Source organism: Salvia hispanica, chromosome 1 (genome assembly GCF_029641045.1).
Source record: "Salvia hispanica isolate PSC_SH4W2 chromosome 1, Shi_PSC_v1, whole genome shotgun sequence".
In the NCBI taxonomy this organism is placed as follows: domain Eukaryota; kingdom Viridiplantae; phylum Streptophyta; class Magnoliopsida; order Lamiales; family Lamiaceae; genus Salvia; species Salvia hispanica.
Window position 1 is genome coordinate 63478103 of NC_142692.1, and position 22184 is coordinate 63500286.

A 22184-nucleotide genomic window follows, 5' to 3' on the forward strand; every position below is an offset into this window, starting at 1 on the left:
CGTCATTATGTTATCATATGATAATTTTCGTGAATGTTTTTTTATATCAACATAGTGTATTACAAATATCAACAATATGACATAAGAATATCAATACTAGTACAAGAAAATATCAACACATATTTATTGAGATTTTTACATGGTTCTATTGAGATTTTTACATGTATTTGTTGATAAAAATCATGTTATCAACATTTTCGAAAACTAAAATAAAAAATATCAAAAATTTCATCATCCGAACGTCGTCGGAACATATGCAATTGAAATCTCGTTGGACCTTATAAAATTATCTTTAATTTTATATATTTTTTGCGAAAAAATAATTTAAATCGAGAGAGTTACGTAATTTAAAGTTTTAAGTTGATTTTAATGAGAGAATTGACATTAATACCCTCTAATTTTATTATTAGTTTTCTTAATTAAAAGTATAATCCATGTAGCATTATATATACTTAGTTTTGATTAATTGTTATTCTAGTTTACTTGATTTTCAAAGATCGAACCATACAAATTTGACACCATTACACGATGCAATTTTTGGGAGTTACAATCACAACCAATATAAGATAATAGAATAGAAATTTGTTGAATAACAAATGATGACAAATTAGATAGATATTTTGTAAATAAGAATCATATAAATAAACAAAATACATAAGAACCTGTTACAGCACACATCAATAAAAGTACTAAAACCAATTCTTATGTTTGACTAATTAAAACTTACCGACTGAACATTATGGAACCCCATGGTTTTGAGTGAAATCAAGCTTGGGGTAAAAACACCAATATTAGAAGAAGACCATTGTTCAAAATTATAATTTGTCACATATTTCCCAAGTGCTCCGGTGTTCTTGGAGTAGATATAAAGTTCATCACGATCTGGATACACATAACCAATAACTGATATTGCAAACAACAAGTCACCATTCGCCAAAACTTTGAGCAAGTACATATGCGGAATCTCTTTGGGCAAGTTGAAGTCATATTCCTTTATCCATGAATTCTCATCCCCGTAGTTGTTCATCTTCCAAATAATAACACGATGCCAATCTATAATATTGCATAAATATAGCCGACCATCCAAAATATATAGCCGATTATTGCCATAGCCATTTCCATCGTAATCACAAGGAATTGAAAAACGGGAAAAGAGCTCGGTGTCAAAATCAAAGTAACAAACAAAGAAATTCCCTTTCGAATCACATGCCAACCAATGAAGATTTCCATTCAAAAATGCAGCATAATCATAATATAGTGTATTGATGCCTGGTTGTGGTGCTGCAATGCTTCTCCACAACCCCACACCTCTTCCTATAGTGTACACATGACAACTATATTCATTACCATATAAAATCTTATATTGTCCACTTATTTTGCTCATTCCAAATCCATAAAAGGAAGTAACTCTATCTGTAGAAAGACGAGGAAGCTCGGCATACTCACGAGTGAGTGGATTGCATATAAATAGATAGTCAGCATACTGATCCCACATTGAAAGCAAACCATTAGCTGAAGCAATTACAACACGACGGTCAATAGTAGAAAGTTGATTGTGAGAAGGCAAACTGAACTGGAAAAGTGGCTTAAAGACCTCATTGAAGACAGTGTACCACATTTCCATGTCTCGATAAACGTAAGTTAGGCCTGGTTTTGGAGTATACGACATCCCAAACTCATCCCCCTCAATCAGATGGCGCCATGATTTAAGAACACACTTGCAAGTCATAACGCTTGAAATTGGGAGTCTACACAAGATATCTTTTGTGATATCTTCTGGCAGATTTGCAAACAGATCTTCCTTGGTTGTTGCCAAAATATATTTCCGTTTACGTTCTTTTCTTACGGCAACATGACTATCTTTCAATCTCTGTTCTTTTACTACAGCTAAACGCCGCAAGAGATCCTTTTTGGAGAAATGTCTCTGTTCTTTTCTTAGAGCTACACGCCGTTTCCGTTGTTTTCTTACAGTTAAATGCCACAACCGATCTTTTTTGGCGGAATGTCTGTTACTTGTTCTGAAGGCAGCAGAGGAATTTCTATTCATCACAGATATAGCAGAATCCCCTTCTAAAAAGTTAGTGATCTTCATTAATAACTGAAAAAAATATGAGATTAGCAGATGCAAAAACAAGCCTGCCGATTAAAAAAAAAACAATCTTTAGTACTACTTTTTTTATTCATTCATACCAAAATAGAAAGGTTAAACAATCGACCTCAGTCAAAGAAAAACAAAGCAGATTAATCTGAGCTACTTATATTCACCAAAAACAAATATAGCCCAACATTTAACAGCCACAAATATCTAATCTTAAACATCAAATTCGATTGATCTCAAATTCAATTCAAATTTCCAGCCACACTGAATCACAAAAAAGTATACTAAGTATTTAACATCAAGTCGGATAGATGTCAAATTCAATAAAAATTTGCAGCCACGTCCAGTCACAAAAAAGTAAAGATCTAAAATCAAATTCAATTAAAAAATTTCCAGCCACATTCAAGCACACAAATCAAATATATAACATCAAAACGATAGATCTCAAATTCAATTCCAATTTCCAGCGGTAGAAATACCTTGTGTTCGGATTCCGAGAGCGTCACCGGAGGGTTTCGCCGAGAGAGACGACAGGAGAAGCGATGCGGTTGTGAGAGGGTTTCAATTGCAATGCGGACCCTTTTTAACTATTCGGTACAAACCTATTCCGTTCGGCTAATAGAGCTATAGTTTTAACTATAATTTTAATATTCGGATTTCGGCTTAATTTAAAGAATTTATTGGGCCACTTTCAGCTTTTGACATGGAGTATATATAATAAATTTAATATCATAATAATAAAAATTAGTTATATTTATTGAATATAAATATTTAATTATTACTATATTTTTGATTATATTCAAATAGGATTAGATACTAATTTAATATCTGACAAAATAAGACAAAATGAGAAAAGATTAACCATGTTTAAATAATTTAATATTTTTGAAGGTTATTTTTTGTTTCGTTATTTATAGTATAAATTTTTAGTAAAGTGTCAAATTATGTGTCAAACAGACCGAATAATATACAAATTGTTGCACCTAGGTCCAACCCATTGGGCCAACTCTACTTGTGTGGGATATTCAGGTGCCGCATAATCAAGTTATAATTTAGTTGAGTTAAAAAAATTCAATGCTAACCCATTGAATTTAGCAAGCTATTCGAATCAACACGTGAATTTAAGATTGCACTTGCACTGATATCCCTACTTCTTAGTTCTTAGTAATTCAAAATTGGAAACTTTCCACAAAAATAATGCATAATCTTTCTAATGATACTATTTAATCTTTTCTAATGATACTATTCTAACTTACCATATTGTATATACTCCCTCCGTCCCATGCTACTCGCACTTTTCATTTTAGGCCGTAAATTTGAGATTGATTTTTTAATGTAATTAAATTAAATTTTTAAGTGTAATGAGACATCACTTAATAAAGGACTTCTTAACTTAAACTAACATATTAATTAAATGCATTAATTCTAACTTAAACTATAAATAGTGTAAGGAGTTTGTGACGTGCCGAAAAGTAAAAGTGCAAGTAACATGGGACGGAGGGAGTATTTCCTTTTATCAAAATTACCATATTTTCCTTTTCAATAGTCCGTTGCAATCTTATTCCTTGTAAATAATATCTCAGACTGACCTTTAGCTATACTATTTTTACATCGTATACTTGCCGTTGGTTTTAGTGTTAATAATAGTGCATCAAATCAAGTGGACAGTATAATATATTATTAGGTGATGAATGGAAGCCACTTGACGTCATGTATGATGGGGTTTGCAGAAGAAGAACAAATATATCACAGTTCATGATCTATTTAGCAAACTATTTAGACTAATTCTAGAACAAATATATCACAGTTCATGATCTATTTAGCAAACTATTTAGACTAATTCTATTCGCGCAATCAACATATGGAGCATACAATTAACTTGAATTAAACATGATTAATTGAAAACCATAAGCATGCATACTACAGTGAGAAATTATACCTAATGATTCTCCAAAGAATCTAAGATGGTTTGCTCCTTCTCCCCGTGAAGATCTTTGTTACTTTTTGTTACTAGACCACAGATCTCCTGACTGTATCCTAAACTTATATTTGTTACTAAACCACAGATCTTCTGACGGTAACCAAGATCTTTGTTACTAGGCCACAAATTATTTAATTGTACCCAAGATCTTTGTTACTAGACCACAGATCTTTAGGGTAGCAATTAAGACATGTTTCTCTGTTAGATCCATTCAGTGTTATAACACACTAATGTCATCTTATTTCGTTAAGGTTTGGAAATATACGGACTGACACTTCAACTTTTCGTGATAGGTAGTCAATGCCTAACTGGGTTGTGATACTAGATTTTTCTTTTGTTAAGAGCTGACTATTACCTTAAAGTTAACGACGCCCACAACCAGTTTATACATTTAAACATGTAAAACATCCATTAAATGTAAAAACATAACACATTGTAACAAAAACAGTAGTATGTTTTATTCATATAAAAATAAACGAAGAGTTTTTACAATATACAAGCACTCGAAAAACACTTTACAGTATACAAAATTCTAGCAATGTAAGGGTTGTGGAAAAGCAGCAACTCCAAGACCCGCTATTGATGGTGATGCTAAGTTTTTGAACTAAAATCTTCACGTGATGGCATCTGGTTTTGAGGGAAATTCTTTGGTTTATTACTATAATCTTGAAACCGAGCTCGGCACTAGATTTTCTCTTCCTCCTAGAGGTCATGGTTATGGGTTTGCTATGTTTATATGTGATATTACAAATGATTTGCATATTGCTATTTGGGGGATGAACAACTATGAAGATGTTTATTCTTGGTTGAAGGAATATGTTTTTCCACTTTAAGTTTCGGAAAATGGTGACTTGTTGTTCATAGTGAATATTGATGATCGACTATTTATCTATGCCAAAAAACAAGGAAGATGTTGAGAAATATGGTTCTTCACCGGTGACAAACACGGATTTTGCATGTTTTGAGGACTATATTTGACTCATTTTAAATGCCAATCATGCAAATTATGTTCTTAGATTGCATATGTTATACATTTGGTATTTTTGACGTGTTTGTTGATAAATGATAGAAAAAGACAGATGAATGTGCAAAAAGGGCCAAGGGGCAACAACCTCAGTTCTAGCTGAGTTTCCCGCAGTGTTGAAGTCTATTCAGTGATTAATGCATATCATTCTCTTCATCTTCGAAATAGCTTCGCGTGGATATCTTGCACGTCTCAATCGGAGTACTTTGGAGAAAGTTATGACTATTCTACGAACATTGCGCAGTGCAGTCAAAGCTGGCGGTGTTTAGGCGGATATTCAGGGAAGAAAAAAAATTGTTGCCCAAATCTCTCTCATTTAGAGCACGAAAATTATCAAAAATATACCTATTTTCCACCTATAAATACCTCTTAACTTAATTCATCATTCTCTATCTCAGAGCCTCCAATCCTTCTCCTCTCTACACATTCTTCCATTCCATTTTCCACAAATAATTCATCCATCTTCCATTGGAGCGTAGCTCTGCAGATCCAGGCAAGAGAAGACTGAAGATTGAAGATTCAACCTTGGGTTTTATCTATTTCTTTCATGTTTCGTACTTTTATTATTTTCACTACTTGTCTATAAATAGTTAAACATCATTTGTAGATTTTTTGGTGAAAACTATTATGAACATATTTTGATTTATTGAATTGAACCTTTTCCTAGCTCTTGTGATTGTTTTGCTTGTTCGCGTGCTTTTATTGTTCTTTTGTCTGGTCAACTTTAGAACTATGTCCGTTTAACTAGATTAATCGAGAGATAGCTAGTTTTATGTGGTAAAAGGAGCGAGTACAACACATAAGTTTATCTGCATTCGAGAGAGGGAGGGCCCTTTGTGAGGGCTTGAGTATTAAGAACTTAAGGAGTTAGAATCTAATCCACTGGATAGTCCACTGGATAGGTGCACTCGAGAGAGGTTTTTTCCTAGAATTACATAAAGGTAAAAGTTCTGTTAGATTAATCATCACTAGGTCATAGTAGTTGGATCCTAAAACTCTACATTCTTTAGCCTGCTTTGTATTATTTTGTTTTTATACTTTCTTTTATTTGTTTATATTTTTCTCTAGTTTAATCAATCAAACCCAAAACTCCGTGTCTCTAGATAGTTTATGACACTTAGTATATCATCTGCAGTTGTAATCTTATTCCCTATGTTCGGTATCACGATACTGACCTTTAGCTATACTAGATCTATCTTGTAAACTTGCAGGTACTTTTAGTGCTAATAAATAATGCACCAACCGGTCTATTTATTCCTATGATTCACAATGTTCATTCATTAAATTTTAATTAGGCAAAATATATTCATTGTACTTCAACATACTTTTGTACTAGTTTTTCATTTCAACTGGTTCTTCTATATTATTCCCTCCGTCCCACGTTACTTGAGGCATTTCTTTTCGGCAAATGATTTAAGAAAATTGTGTTTAGTGAGTTAAATAAAGTAGATGAGAGAATAAAGTAAGAGAAAGAAGAGAGAGTAAAGTAAAAGAAAGAATAAAGTAGGTGAGATTATATGTTTTGTTTTTAGCCAAAAAGAGAAATGACACAAGTAACTTGAGACAACATAAAAAGGAATACGACTCAAGTAACTTGGGACGAATGGAGTATAAATTTTGTTCTTCATTAATTGAATGATCTTTCCGGTGATTATTTGATATTTATCTAATTTCACGTCATATCCTATATTTTGAAATTTGATAGTATGGAGTACCCCATATCTTTATTAATTAGTTAATTAGTGATTTTTCATATCTTTCTTATATAATTAGAATATCTATTTCTTTATCATTAAGTTAGGTTATTCCTAATATAAATAGGAGCCTCTGTTATCTTTTGAATTATTCATTGAAGAAACATAATATATCTTTCATCGTCTTTTACTTTTCTGCAATTTATTTTTCTTGTTATTTGGTTGCTCGACCGAGTGTCTCCACGAATGGACCCTCCTATCTCGGTGAGTTCTCGATGAACTATCCCTGATACGAGTTTACTCGTATCATTTGGTGCTTTCATCAGATCTCTTCCTCCGTATTTTCTCCATCATGTCATTCACCTACACCAACTACCACCACCACCAATTCGACAGACAGTTCTCCTTGCCACTGCCCATGCCGAGCCCCACATCGTGTTGGCACCCTCAGAGACAAGACGTGCAATTTGGGTACTCCTATCCAGATCCGGCGTGCCCAATTCAGCGCTACCCTTTAGCGCCCCAAGGCCCTCTTTGGTGTTCGATCCGCGCCCCGAACCTGACCCACCCGACGGGCACCATTGTACACCGCTGCACAGTCGCCATATCAGTTCTTCCAGCCACCATCGCCTCTGTACCAGTCGCCTTACAATGGTGTTGACCATATGGAGCCCCTCGGCATGCCGCGTGATCCGGTGACACAGGATCTGGAACCGAACCTATCGGTGGGTGCCTTTGTTTCACAGCTTGAGCGTTTGACTGCAGATGTCAAGCAATTGATGTCACGGATGGATGCAAACGAATGTCTCTTAGGCGATCCACACGGACAGTCTTCGGCTTGTCCCCTAGCCCACCGCAGTCGTCGGGCTATGTTCAACCATCGCCTTACGATCAGTAGTCCCCAACTCCTGTCCTGCCGCCATAGTCGTTGCCTGCTACTGCCCCCTCGATGACAATGGTAACGTCAGCTCCTAACCTTAATCTTTTCTACCCCAAATCTTTGAATTCTCTCAACTCCTCCACCAAAAAATTTTACTTTGCAGAGAATGCATTTGAGGGGAAAGTCACAAATTCAAAGAATGTAGTGAGAGGTTTTCATCGTGTGGAGAGATTACTCATGTTCATGAGATTTCAGAGGGTGTGAAACATGAGCGAGAAGGCTTCTCTAATTCTTCTTTGGGCAAGAGAATAATTCTTGAGGAAATTCACAAATTTGATAATATACTTCATGTTGAAGCAAATTCAGATGATGATGATGCATATTTCCATTCAATTTGTGATTCGCTGACAAAGTTTTCCAATGTTTCTGCCCCTAGTTTAGGGGATACCTCAGAAAAGATGTCGCACAAAGAAACTAAGGAAGTGTCTATTATTGGTGTTATAGTTAATAACCAAGTTGCCGATGCCGATGATGTTGCTATCATATTTCGTGCTATCATCATGGACTGAGGGTATGGCGTCTCTTGAGAGAGCAATGACTTTCTCACCCAATTTAAAGGTTATTGGGGGTAAAGAAACAACGATCTTGTGTTTTGATCCAGGAGGGGATTCATTACAAGTATTATTTATTGATTTCCACTTTGAGGACAAGGTGATTTTCAACCGCGGGTGAGTTGATACGAGCATACCCCTACTATCCCCATATCTTTATTAATTAGTTAATTAGTGATTTTTCATATCTTTCTTATATAATTAGAATATCTATTTCTTGATCATTAAGTTAGGTTATTCCTAATATAAATAGGAGCCTCTGTTATCTTTTGAATTATTCACTGAAGAAATATAATTTATCTTTTATCGTCTTTTACTTTTCTGCAATTTATTTTTCTTGTTATTTGGTTGCTCGACCGAGTGTCTCCGCGAACGGACCCTCCTATCTCGGTGAGTTCTCGCTGAACTATCCCTGATACGAGTTTACTCGTATCACTTAGCTACTGCCGCACACTTGGAGAGGAGGATTTCTGGTCCCGCTGGTGTTTTTAGTTCACGATATCTGTGTCCCGCCACTCTGAAGAGCGAAGAAAATATCTCTACTTTCTGTTTTAGTTTTAACTTTCATGCTTTGAGACGTTTGTTGGTATTTTGAACATCTTGTTAGCTGATTTTCGTAGTTGTTTCCGATGTTGAATCTGAATCTTGACTTTGGATTGTGTTGAATTTGTTTTGAATTCTGAGTTACGAAAGTTATAGTTGGTTTTTCAGTGGATTTGGTCTTGTTGAGCCTTGTTTACTTTTTCGTTGGATGCTTTTCACAATTGGTAGTTGTAGGATTTTTGGATCTAGTTTGTTGGCATTCCATTTTATAGATCCAAGCTTGATTGTGTCTAATTTTGGTAGATCCATGTTAGTTAAGTGTTTGATTGCGTAGATCTAAGCTGTGTTGTTTTGAATCTGCATGATTATGGCCGATTTCCATTCGTACGTCATTTCTGCTTAGTCAGTTAGAGTAGGTCTGTTAGTTCTAGCTCAAATTTAACATTTACGTCTTGTTTTCGAAGCATGCTCTGTATAATTTCGTTAATGGTGTTTGATGCTCTGTTCCATGCTCTGTTTTAACTGGTTACATGAAGAAGATGAAGTAGGAGGTAGTTAGAGATCCAGATGTGTAGTTGTTTTATGCTTTTACTTTGCAGCGTTTCTGCCAACCCCAGTCAGATTAGGAAAAATGGTCTCCAAAATTTTCAGCATGTTCCTTCAGTTACATGTGTTCTAGGTAGTTTAACTTCAGTCTACAAGTTGCCTTGAGTTTGGTTGTCATGCAAGTGCCCGTATTTTTTCCATCCGATAGGTCAATTAGGTAGAGTCAAGTTAATTCTGCCGAGTCAAGTAGATTCAAACTTAACCTACAGAATGCATGGAAACAGCCAAAAACCTCCCAAAATGTCCCGAACACTCGTTAGCACATCCTTCCTCGTGGGATCGATTCTTGCTTCCCTATACAAATTAATAGTATTGTGGGCTAAGGTTTTGATATTAGTTCTTACCGCGCGTCCGACGACACGCGAGTAGGTCTTGATTCCGCTTGACCCATTTGCTTTCCCACTTGTTTACTTCTAGAACGCACAAAGAGCGAGTTTCATCTGTCATTGTTAGGAAATTCAGAGCATTGGAAAACAATTCAATTTTATAATGCTTATGCGTGCCACTGGTTTAAATTACATAACATGTTCATCTATGTAACAACAATCAAGTTTTGCATTAATATCAGTGCACAATTGCATTTCGATCAAAATATTGCAATCATATATATAGCCACTTTAGTATAAAATGGCTACAAAACAACGACTACTAATCCAAAACGTAGTAACATCTAGCCTAAAATATCAAAACCATCTAGAAAAAAACGATTGTATCCATTTTACATATATAACACCATCGTACTTCCATGTTTAGGGTACGCTGATATAAGTTGTTAACCTTGCAATCAGACTAAAAAATCATTGAGAAGAATTCTCAGAAATGTAGTAATTTTCTTTCCTTTTCTCTCGTTGGAATGTTTTCACCCTTAGATTGAGTCAGTCCGTGCTTCCGCCGCTTCTTAGTTGCCGTTGGAATAAAAATACTAAGTCATTCTAGAACGGTTCCTGATAGAGTTTACAAATGATTCATTTTTTTCTAGTGGGACTGTTGTTTATAGTATGCATTGCAAGAGTTGCACTAGTTACTTATAGAGCATCTGAAATTGAGGTCTGCATCATTTGAGTTCGTAAATTGGGTTAAAGCGTATTATACAATAAAATAAGCAATTGTTCAAAGACATCAAGCAAACTATCCAAGACAATAAGCAAACTTTTGATCAAAGGAAAGAAACTTTCGAACAAAATAATTTATGTTACAAAGGTTAACCAACAAATTAAGAAAACTTTGGAACAAATTATGCAAAATATCTTTCAAAAAATCAAAGGATTACACGACAAAATAACAAATAGTCGTACAAAATAAGCAAATTCGTGAACAAATTAAGAAGATTTTCACACAAAATAAGCAAATTTTAGCACACAGTAAGCAAACATTTTGATAAAATAAGCAAAATTTCAAACAAAAGTAACAAACTTTCCAGCAACCTTTTTGAACAAATTGAGCAAACTCTCGAACAACTTATGCAAAATATCAAAGAGACTAAGCAAATAAACAGCCACTTAGAAAACTGCAAACTATCTTAATACACAACAACTATTTTTCCAAGAAATCGGAGTTCGTTTATGAAAAAAATTCTTCAGACTCCATCCTAGAAAATGGATCCCAATTGATAGAAAGCATAAATTCACGCACCAGAAGTATGCGAAATAAATCACAAACTTACCGTTTCCAAACGTTACAACGCTGTCAGTTGTCGTGAGTTTCAAAATGGGGCTGGGATTTAGCCATTTAAAACAAACTGGATTTGAATGAACAGAGTTTAGGAATGGATTAATGTACGAGTAAATTTAGATGGAAAACATCGGAACGTCTAGGTAGAGATGCAACTTCGATTCTGAATTTCGTGACTGTTTTTGACTCGATGATGGGAAAACGGTAGGATGCAACCAGGGTTTATCAAATTTGGTAGGAGTTGAGATATGTGAGGAATTTTGAAGGAGTGGAAAGATTAAGAGAGTTTGGAGGTTTCAATTGAATGTGGGTTGACTCTGACGTGTATTGAATGACCACTGAAATTCCGCGCCTTCAACTTTTTCATCTATGAACTGACAAATTTACCCATCCGATGCAATCAAATGAATGAATGATTCAAGTCAAGTTTATGGAATCTACACCACACATATGGAATCTAAAGGCTTAAATTAGATGGACGATATATCTCTATAAGAGCTTAGGGAGTGTAGTGCTCCCCATAATAATATCTACTTATTCTTTATCCACTCAACTAACAATCTGCTTCTGCTTCTGAATAGGAATTGCTTCACTTCGAGTAAGAATGAAGAAGTACATTTTTTAAAGCGTATAAAATGAAGTACTCTCTCCTTCCCAACTAAGTTGAGACGTATTCCATTTTAAGATGTCCAACTAGGTTGAGTCATTCCGTTTTATGACAAAAAAACAAAACATCCCATCAATTTTACTTTATCCTATTAACTAGTTTACTCTCTCTTTATCTCTCCTCTTATATTCCTTCTCTTCTACTTTTCAACCCAATTTCTTAATTTCCGTACTCAAAAGTTTTGTATCAACTAAGTTGGGAGGGAGGGAATAGTACATTTTTTTTAATTTGTAAAAGAAAAATAAATGTACCGTGCTAGGGTGTTAATACTTAGTTTTGATTAAGCAACAAATTTAACATTGTTATTTTTGCAAGTTATAGTTTAAATGATTTCAAAGTTCGAACCATATAAATTTGACACCATTACACGATGCACTTTTTGGGAGTTACAAGCACAACCAATCTAAGATAATAGTATAGAAATTTGTTAAGTAACAAATGAAGACAAATTTGATAGATTACCGATAAATTTGTGATTCTGTAAATAAGAATCATATAAATAAACAAAATACATAAGAACCAGTTACAGCACACACCAACAAAAGGACAACAACTAATTCTTATGTTAACTAATTAAAAACTTACCGACTGAACATTATGGAACCCCATGGTTTTGAGTGAAATCAAGCTTGGGGTAAAAACACCAATACTAGAAGAAGAACATTGTTCAAAACTATAACATGTCACATATTTCCCAAGAGCTCCGGTCTTTTTGGAGTAGATAAATAGTTCATCACGATCTGGGTTCACATAACCAACAACTGATATTGCAAACAACAAGTCACCATTCGCCAAAACTTTGAGCAAGTACGTATGCGGAATCTCTTTGGGCAAGTTGAAGTCATATTCCTTTATCCAAGAATTCTCATCGCCGTAGTTGTTCATCTTCCAAATAATAACACGATGCCAATCTATAATATTGCATAAATATAGCCAACCGTCCAACATATATAGCCGATTATTGCCATAGCTATTTCCATCGTAATCACAAGGAATTGAAAAACGGGAAAAGAGCTCGGTGTCAAAATCAAAGTAACAAACGAAGAAATTCCCTTTCGAATCACATGCCAACCAATGAAGATTTCCATTAAAAAATGCAGCATAATCATAATACAGTGTATTGATGCCTGGTTGTGGTGCTGCAATGCTTCTCCACAACCCCACACCTCTTCCTATAGTGTACACATGACAACCAAATTCATTACCATATAAAATCTTATATTGTCCTCTTATTTTGCTCATTCCAAATCCATAAAAGGTAGTAACTCTACCAGCCTTAAGACGAGGAAGCTCAGCATACTCACGAGTGAGTGGATTGCATATAAATAGAAAGTTAGCAAATTGATCCCACAGCGAAAGCAAACCATTTGCTGAAGTAATTACAACTCGACGTTTAGTAGTAGAACGTTGATTGTGAGAAGGCAAACTGAATTGGAAAAGTGGCTTAAAGGCCTCATTGAAGACACTGTACCGCATTTCCATGTCTCGATAAATGAAAGTTAGGCCTGGTTTCGGAGTATACGACATCCCAAACTCATCCCCCTCAATCAGATGGCGCCATGATTTAAGAACACACTTGCAAGTCATAACGCTCGAAATTGGGAGTCTACACAAGATATCTTTTGTGATATCTTCTGGCAGATTTGCAAACATATCTTCCTTGGTTGTTGCCAAAATATATTTTCGCTTGCGTTCTTTTCTTAAGGCAACATGACTATTTTTCAGTTTCTGTTCTGTTCTTACAGCTAACCGCGGCAAGAGATCCTTTTTGGAGAAATGTCTCCATTCTTTTCTTAGAGCGACACGCCGTTTCCGTTGTTTTCTTATAGTTAAACGCCAAAACCGATCCTTTTTGGCGGAATGTCTGTTACTCATTCTGAAGGCAGCAGGGGAATTTCTATTCATCACAGATATAGCAGAATCCCCTTCTAAAATGTTAGTGATCTTCATAAATTACTGAAAAAAATATGAGATTAGCATATGCAAAAAACAAGCCTAGCGATTAAAAAAAAAAAACAATCTTTAGTACTCTTTTTATTCATTCATACCAAAATAGAAAGGTTAAAAAATCGACCCTGATTCACAGAAAAACAATGAAGACTAATCTGAGCTACTTATATTCACCAAAATCAAATATAGCCCAACATCTAACAGCCACAAAAATCAAATCTTAAATATCAAATTCGATAGATCTCAAATTCAATTCAAATTTCTAGCCACATTGAATCACAAAAAATACTACTCCCTCCGTCCCATAAAAATTGATACAAAACTTTTGGGCTCGGAGATTAAGAATCTATATTAAATAATATTAAATAAATAGGAGAGATGAAAAAAGTAGGAAAGATAAGAGAGTAAAGTAAAAGATGGAATAAAGTAAGTGGGACGAACTAAAAAGGAATACGACTCAACTTTTATGGGACGAAGGAAGTACTATATATTTAACATCAAGTTGGATAGATCTCAAATTCAATTCCAATTTCCAGCCACATTCAAGCACAAAATATCAAATATTTAACATCAAAACGATAGATTTCAATTTCGATTTCGATTTCGATTTCCAGCGGTAGAGATACCTTGTGTTGGGATTCCGAGAGCGTCACCGGAGGGTTTCACCGAGAGAGACGACAGGAGAAGCGATGCAGTTGTGAGAGGGTTTCAATTGCAATGCGGAGCTTCGGCAAGCTCTTACCTTTTGTAGTTGCAAATTCCGGCCCTTTTTATTTAGCAAATAAAATAAATTTAAAGAATATTAATCGGCTAGTCAAGCTATAATTCTTATTTGGATTTTGGCCTAATCCAACGGATTCATTGGGCCACTTTGAGATTTTGAGATATACGTGACTAATCCAATGTTATAATAATAAAATTAGTCTATTGAATATAAAATATTAATTTTAATATTTTCAAATTACATGCTTATACGACTAAATAGTACTCCCTCCGTCTCACAAAGATTGTCCGATTTTTTCATTTCTATCCGTCCTATAAAGTTTATCCCATTTCACTTTTACCATTTTTGGTAGTGGACCCCATATTCCATCATACTCACATTTTATTATAAAACTAATACTTTAAAAATAGGACCCACATCCCACCAACCTTTTCAACTCACTTTTCATTACATTTCTTAAAACCCGTGTCGGGTCAAAGTGGGACTATCTTTGTGGGACGGAGGGAGTATTAATTCAATATCTGATGAAATAAAACATAATGAAAAATTTTAAACCATGTTTAAAAAATTAAAATATTTTTATAATACGTTTTAATTTTCTACCGCTAGAAATTGGAAATTTTTTTACAAATTTAAATATATTATTTGTGTATATTTAAAAATTGAAGGTTATTTTTTTTTTGTTATTTATATTACTCCCCCCGTCTCAAAAGAATATGTAGCATGAATTTTTAATACAAAATTAGTAAAGTAAGAGAGAGACAGAGAGAAAAAGTAATTAAAGTATTTTAGTGGAGAATTGGTCCCACCTCATTAGAGAGAAAATGATATCCAAAGTTAGAAAATGCATATTCTTGTGGAACGGACTAAAAAAGGAAGAGTACGTATTCTTGTAGGACGGGGGTGTATAAAATTATTAATAAAGTGTCAAATTAGGTGTCAAACACGAAACAATTGCACCTAGGTCCAACCCATCGAGCCAACTCTACTCGTGCGGGATATTCAGGTGCGGGATAATCAAGTTATAATTTATTTGGCTTAAAAGTTTTCAACGTTAACCATCTAAATTTAGCAAACTATTCAAATCAGCACATAAATTTTTGACTGCACTATACAAAATTGGAAACTTTCCATAAAAATAGCACATTATCTTTTGCTAATAAATAATATTATTTAAACTTTATAGTATATGATAATGAAACTTACCAAATTGTATATATTTCCTTTTATCAAATTTTCGTGAATATGAGAAGTACATATTTTCCTTTTATAACAAATAATTTTATTTATACCTAAAGTAAAAATACACTCAAATAGTAAACACCTATACCTTTTGATGTTATAAGTTGCAAAAACTCTTCTTTTAATTTCAAAAGCACTAAATCAAGAATAAAAACAAGCTCATATTTACATAACCTTATACTACTATTTGTCCATAAAAAAAGTAGGCTAGTTTAATATTTTGGATTGTCCATCAAAATTAGACTAATTTTTAAATATGAAAAATTTTAGACAATTAAATACTAATCCGTCTCAATTAAGTTGAGGAAAAACTTTCGGACAATAAAATTAAGAAATTGTATTGAATAAATAAAATGAAAATAAAATAAAATAGGAGAGAGGAATAAAGTAGGAGAGATAAGAGAGAGTAAAGTAGGTTTGTGTTAAAATGACAACACATCTTAAAATAACACCATACCACCACGTATACAACAATATTATAAACGCTACACAACAATAATATAAACGTTAGACAACAATATTGTTGTATAGCGTGTTGGATATTGATGACCGAGAAAAAATTGTTGTAAATTGATGTCTACTGTATTAAATATTGTTGTCAAGTGTATTGGATATTGCTGGCCGAGAAAATTTACCCTTGAGCATTTTTTTTATTGCCACATGGCAGTTGATTATTCGTCCACGTGTATAAATGATTGGCTAGGAATGATGGTATGGTGTTATTTTAAGAGGTGTTGTCATTTTAACGCACCCCGAGTAAAGTATGTAATAGAATAAAATAACAGTGATTATATGTTTTGTAATTTGTCGAAAAAGAAAATGACTCAACTTAGTTGGGATATCCGAAAAAAAATACTCTGTACAACTCAACTTAATAGGGACAAAGAGTACTAATAATGTACACCTAACAATCCACGACATTACTTCCACCACATTTACTTACTTTTCTCTCTTTAGTAATTACGCATTAAAACTTGTACAATTATAATTTAGTCTATTTTTCATGGACGAAGATAGTAAAAAAAATATAAGTATTTATAAAAATATGGAAAATAAGTTGGATTGAATAATTTATTTTGTGGTAAATAGGGTTTATATCCTATTTGCCCTAAATATAATCACATATTGGGGTGGGAATACAAATACCTAATATTAGGTTTGACACGCACTCGATCTGATATCATTTCAATAGTCTTTATTTAAATTGTGTCTTTTTATAGCGACTTCCAGAACATATGAGGGAAGTGCTTATGATTAATAGTTAGCATAAGTCAAGTCCTAATTAACGATTAATTAATAGATTAGAGTCATTTAAATTAACCTTTCTATGCGCTTAAAAAAAATACGCTACCGTCTTATCAAGTAATAAGGTCTAAAATGAAAGATAGTACAAGAATCTATTGAAGTATAGAAAACGATACATATGCTTTGCCTAATTAAAACTTAACATCTAAACATTGTGAATCCCCATAGTTTTGAGTGATAAAAAACTTGGGGTATAAACAACAATATTAGAATAATACTCCCTCTATCCCATAAAAATTGCTCTACTTTGACCGGACACAGATTTTAAGAATTGTAATGAAAAGTGAGTTGAAAAAGTTAGTGGAATGTGGGTCTTACTTTTATATATTAATTTTATAATAAAATGTGAGTAGGAATGAGTTAGTGGAATATGAGGACCACTATAAAAAATGGTAAAAAGTGAAATGGGACAAACTTTGTGGGACGGACCGAAATAGAAAAATGGGACAATCTTTATGGGACGGAGAGAGTAATATGTAGGTCGTTGATGAAAATGATTATAAGTCTCAAAAGATTCTAAATCACCTTCATTGTTTTTAAGGTAGATAAATAGTTTATCATTGCAATCCACTGCGAACAAGTCCTCATATGCCAAAATTTTGAGCAGATGAATAAATCCGTACTTTAGCTGGTCCTTTGAAGAAGGTATATACTTAATCCCACGTATTACTATCCTCATAGTTGTTTATCCACAAAATAACTACAAGATTATACCCTATAATATCGCTATAACATAGCCGGCTCTGCATAACAAATAGCCGTTGATAGCCATATTTTCCGCAACCATAATTCGGAAGAGAAAGTCTTGTAAATAGCTCAATTTCAAGGTCGAAGCAACTGACAAAGAGATTTTCTCCGAATCATATTCCAACCAATGAAAATTTCAGCTAAAAAATATAGCATAATCACCCGGCGCTCTAAGTTTATGAAAACAACACCTGTGGAGATTCTTCTTGAAATCATATTGACTCAAACCTTTATAAAATGCAGTAAAATCACGAGGCACTATAGTGCGTTTATTGCCTCGTGGTGGTGTTGCTTCAATGTTTCTCCACAAGTCTTCTCCTCCTAAAGTGTATACATAATACGAACCAAATTTATCACCACATACAATCTTATATTGCCCGGTTAATTTGCTCACTCCAAATCCAAAAGTGCGACTATGTGCATGTGTACGCAGAGGAGGAAGCTCGACATATTCACGAGTCATTGGATTGAATACGAATAGAGTACCAGCGCATCCATCGTTCAACAAGATCAAACCATTAGTTGAACCAATTACAACACGATTATGAGCGTGACTGGCAGGGGCCAAATCGAACCCAAAAAATGGCTGGTAATCCTCATCGCAAACTACATAACCTGTGTCTTGGTGAACGAAAGCAAGCCCTGGCTCCGGAGTATATAGGTAAATTCAAAGTCACCCCCCTCTATCAGATTGAGCCATGATTTACAAACGCACTTGCACCTCATAATGCTTCTAATCGGAAGACTTCCGAGGATCTTTCTTGTGAAATCTTTTGGTAGATTTGTCATCTCCTCTCTCTTCTGCAACAGTCTTTTACTTTATCCTAATGCAGTAGGAGGGCAGCTAGTGATCTTCATCAATAACTGCAGTACCAATGTATATTGATTCTATATTTATTCATGAACATAATTTAAAACATAGGAAGAAGACAAAGAACATAGGGAACCAATATGCCTTTTCAAAATAGTTGCCATATTACCTAATTAATGAATAAGACATCACTACAAACATAAATCAACACATCGTAAGTCATTACACACTAGCTATAAATCAAACTAATAACTAAATTATTAACAACCAAAAATAAATTAGATTTAAATTAACCAATTGCTAAACTCTTCAAAGAATACAGAAATGAGAAATGTACCATCACTACATAATAATAGGTCGAATTAAGCAGAATCATTACCTATTTATTTATTTGGCCGAAATCCAAATAGTTGCAAAGCAGAAGGAAGACGGCGGCAAGGTAGATTAGGGTATTGAACATGAATAGGGTAAATTAATTCAACTACAGTATATATGAAATATATTATTATTATTATTAAACAAAATTTACATAATATAGAAAATTTAAATACAGTAAAAATGTGATTATGTAAACTTGCTATAATTATAGGGTTTAGGGTTTGAATTAAGTTAATATTATGTTGAATAAAAAACGTGAGCCCACTAATCAATTGTAATCAATAACTAACCTAATATTAATAAAAATAATTAGGTTATTATTTCTTATCTTTTTTCTTCCATTCTATCGCCGTCGGCTAATATGCGTTCTTTCTCTGTAAGTTTTTTTTCCATGGTTTTTCTTGTTGTGTTTTTATTTATCTCTCTCTAATCTTCTACTATTTTGTTGTAAAATTAAAGATTTTTTTTTCTTGAATTTTTAATTCTCTTTCTCTCTAATCTGCTATATATTTGTAGTAATAATGAAGGTAGATTTATGGACAATTCTACCGCAAGAAATATGGATTAACATCCTCGGAAGACTTCCAGCTAAAAGTGTTTTCAGGTGCAAGTTTGTTTGCAAATCATGGGGCGATATGATAGAAGGAGTTGACTTTTCAGAGTCGTATATTCCAAAACCATGCTTATGCCTGGCTTTTGGACATGAGGACACGGGATACGAAGTCTACGATGAGACGTGCAAGCCACTTTTCCGATTCCAGTTGGCTCAACCAGCTTTTACTCACAAGCACAGTTGCGTTGTGATTGATTCAGTCGATGGTTTGCTTTTTGTGTGGGACATGAGCCGTAATTATGAGCTTATTCCTTGCATAGTCAATCCAATGACTCGTGAATATATCAGACTTTCTCATTTGCCCATACACAGGTTTATTTACGGATTTGGAGTGAGTAAATTAAGTGGACAGTATAAGATTTTATTAGGCGATCGATGGAAGCCACGTCATGTATACACTTTAGGACCAGAAGTGTTGTTGAGAAGCATTAGAGAAGAAGTAAAAACATGTAGACTGGATGGTAATGGTGATGCTAAGTTTTTGAACGGAAATCTTCACTGGTTGGCAGATTATCCCGACTTGGTTTGTTGCTTTGATCTTGAAACCGAGCTCTTAACCACTTTTTCTCACCCTCCTCGAGTTCATCATGGTTATAGAGGCCGCATATATGGTGGATATGGGCTATTCATTTTGGAGGATTTGCTATGTTTATGCGATATTTCAGATGATTTGCATGTTGTTATTTGGAGGATGAACAACTATGGAGATGCGAATTCTTGGATAAAGGAATATATCTTCGACCAACAACCATATATTAGTGAAACTGGTCGGCCAAATATCCTTAATTATGTTTTGCCACTCAAAGTTTTGGAAAATGGTGACTTGTTGTTCACTGTGAATACTGATAAACGACTATTTATCTACACCAAAGATGCGGACGCTGTTGAGACATATGGTCTTCTTCAACGTTCTACTTTTTGTTCTTTTTCAAATATCATCATTTATAGGCCAACGTTTCGTTCTCTCAAAAGCATGGGTATTCTCAATGTTGGGTCATCAAGTTTTTATTAGGCAAAGCATATATATTTATTGTACTTCAATAGGCGATTTTTACTAGTTTTTCGTTACACAATGCGTTCTTCTATATTTAATTTTTTTTTTTACTTCGTTGGATCTTTAACAGAATGATTAAGCTTTCCGTTATAATTTGTTATTTATCCAATTTCTACGTAATATCCTATTTTTAAAAATTTGTTAGCACATAAATATGAGTATGTAGTAATCCGCAGTAGCTTGAGAAAAGACCTACATATATTATATATCATGTATCCTTACCGTGCCCGTGCATTACAATTTTTTGTCCCAAGTTACAAGTTAACAATTATCTAAGTGATTATTACTATAAGTATTTGATTCAAATCTTATTGAGTCATTGGAATGTGCTAAACTTGAAGTTTTTTTTTTTTTTTTTATAAGCTAAAATGCTAAGCCAAAAAAGTGGCGAGCCAAAGAGTACAACAGGAAGGTCCAGCAACAATCAAAGCAATAAAGCCAAACAAAACAAGAGCTAAGCGAAAAAAAAAATGCTACCTGTTAATTATGGAGCCTAATCTTCTACCATATTTAGGATTTGTTTCCTAGAAGTATATTTTCTTTTGATAGATTTATTCCATAGAAGATATTTCCTTATGGAATATGTTTCCTAGTTTTACTAGAATTAGGGCTCTCTATTGTGCTTATAAATAGAGGTGCTCCCTCATTGTAAAATCATCCTGAAATTATATAGTGAAATCTCTGGCTTGGCATCGCCCCCAGACGTAGATACGCATTGTATTGAACTGGGTAAACAATTTCTTGTGTTCATTCTCCTTTTATATTCATAATTGCCTGTGTTTATTTCCCAACAACTGGTATCTAGAGCCTAGGGTTTAAGAGGCAGAAATCACGATGGGGATCGACGGGAAGATTGCTGTAGAGAAGTTCGACGGATCTGATTTCGGATTTTGGAAGATGCAGATTGTGGATTACCTGTATGGTAAAGATATGTGGAAATCTTTAAAAGCCAAACCCGAAAAGATGGAACCGAAGGAGTGGGAGCTGCTGGACAGAACAACGATGAGCGCGATTAGGCTATCGTTGTCCAAGGAGGTGGCTTATCACACGACTGCAGCAAAGTTGACGAAAGAGATGATGAAGATCTTGGAGGATATGTATCAGAAACCATCAACGGCAAACAAGGTACATCTGATTAGACGATTGTATAATTTTAGAATGCAAGAGGGAAAGGAGGTGCAACAACATCTCAACGAGTTCAACATGATTACTTCGCAACTGAACTCTGTTGATATTAAATTCGCTGATGAAATTCGTGCCCTAATTTTGCTATCGTCCCTGCCTGAGAGTTGGGCTGGCACAGTGACAGCAGTTACTGCTGCAGAGACAAACCTGACAGTTGACAGAGTAAGAGATCTGATGATTGGTGAGGAAGTTCGTCGGAACGAATCGGGATCTTCTACTTCTGGTTACAGAACAGAGAGGCAGATCGAAGGGAAGGCAAAATCGTGGAAGATCAAAATCCAGAGGAAGGAGCCAATCCAAGAAGGATTTGGATCGAGTTAAATGCTGGAATTGTGATGAGTTTGGGCACTTTAGAAATCAGTGTGAGGCACCGAAGAAATATAAGAATAAGGATCAGAAA

The 22184-nt window shown here is 34.3% G+C and overlaps 3 protein-coding genes and 2 long non-coding RNA genes across 8 annotated transcripts; 2 read left to right on the forward strand and 3 right to left on the reverse strand.

Moving 5' to 3' along the window:
• Positions 1 to 597: 597 nt before the first annotated feature.
• Positions 598 to 2723, reverse strand: LOC125219168 (F-box protein At5g49610-like). 3 transcript variants are annotated; one of them, XM_048121066.2, is made up of 2 exons: positions 2578 to 2723; positions 598 to 2098 (listed from the first exon to the last, which is right to left on the reverse strand). In XM_048121066.2, the coding sequence occupies exon 2, from the start codon at positions 2090 to 2092 to the stop codon at positions 713 to 715; it is 1380 nt and encodes a 459-aa protein (XP_047977023.1). In that variant the 5' UTR covers positions 2093 to 2098; positions 2578 to 2723; the 3' UTR covers positions 598 to 712. The 3 variants fall into 3 exon arrangements, with proteins under 3 accessions (XP_047977023.1, XP_047977025.1, XP_047977024.1); XM_048121068.2 differs by having other exon boundaries at positions 598 to 2070; positions 2578 to 2717; XM_048121067.2 differs by having other exon boundaries at positions 598 to 2136; positions 2578 to 2717.
• Positions 2724 to 6823: 4100 nt separating this feature from the next.
• LOC148934353 (uncharacterized) lies at positions 6824 to 8965 on the forward strand. Its single transcript, XR_016137379.1, has 2 exons — positions 6824 to 7755; positions 7841 to 8965. It is a non-coding gene; the product is annotated as an uncharacterized LOC148934353 (long non-coding RNA).
• Positions 8966 to 10001: 1036 nt separating this feature from the next.
• LOC125185522 (uncharacterized) lies at positions 10002 to 11571 on the reverse strand. Its single transcript, XR_007170162.2, has 2 exons — positions 11101 to 11571; positions 10002 to 10486 (listed from the first exon to the last, which is right to left on the reverse strand). It is a non-coding gene; the product is annotated as an uncharacterized LOC125185522 (long non-coding RNA).
• A 636-nt stretch (positions 11572 to 12207) lies between these two features.
• Positions 12208 to 14502, reverse strand: LOC125219782 (F-box protein At5g49610-like). Of its 2 annotated transcripts, none has more exons than XM_048121843.2 (2): positions 14352 to 14502; positions 12208 to 13731 (listed from the first exon to the last, which is right to left on the reverse strand). In XM_048121843.2, exon 2 carries the CDS (start codon positions 13723 to 13725, stop codon positions 12349 to 12351), a length of 1377 nt encoding a protein of 458 aa, XP_047977800.1. In that variant the 5' UTR covers positions 13726 to 13731; positions 14352 to 14502; the 3' UTR covers positions 12208 to 12348. The 2 variants fall into 2 exon arrangements, with proteins under 2 accessions (XP_047977800.1, XP_047977802.1); XM_048121845.2 differs by having other exon boundaries at positions 12208 to 13672; positions 14352 to 14480.
• Positions 14503 to 19453: 4951 nt separating this feature from the next.
• Positions 19454 to 20557, forward strand: LOC125220240 (putative F-box protein At1g14315). The gene has a single exon (XM_048122402.1). It carries the CDS (start codon positions 19454 to 19456, stop codon positions 20555 to 20557), a length of 1104 nt encoding a protein of 367 aa, XP_047978359.1.
• Positions 20558 to 22184: the final 1627 nt, after the last annotated feature.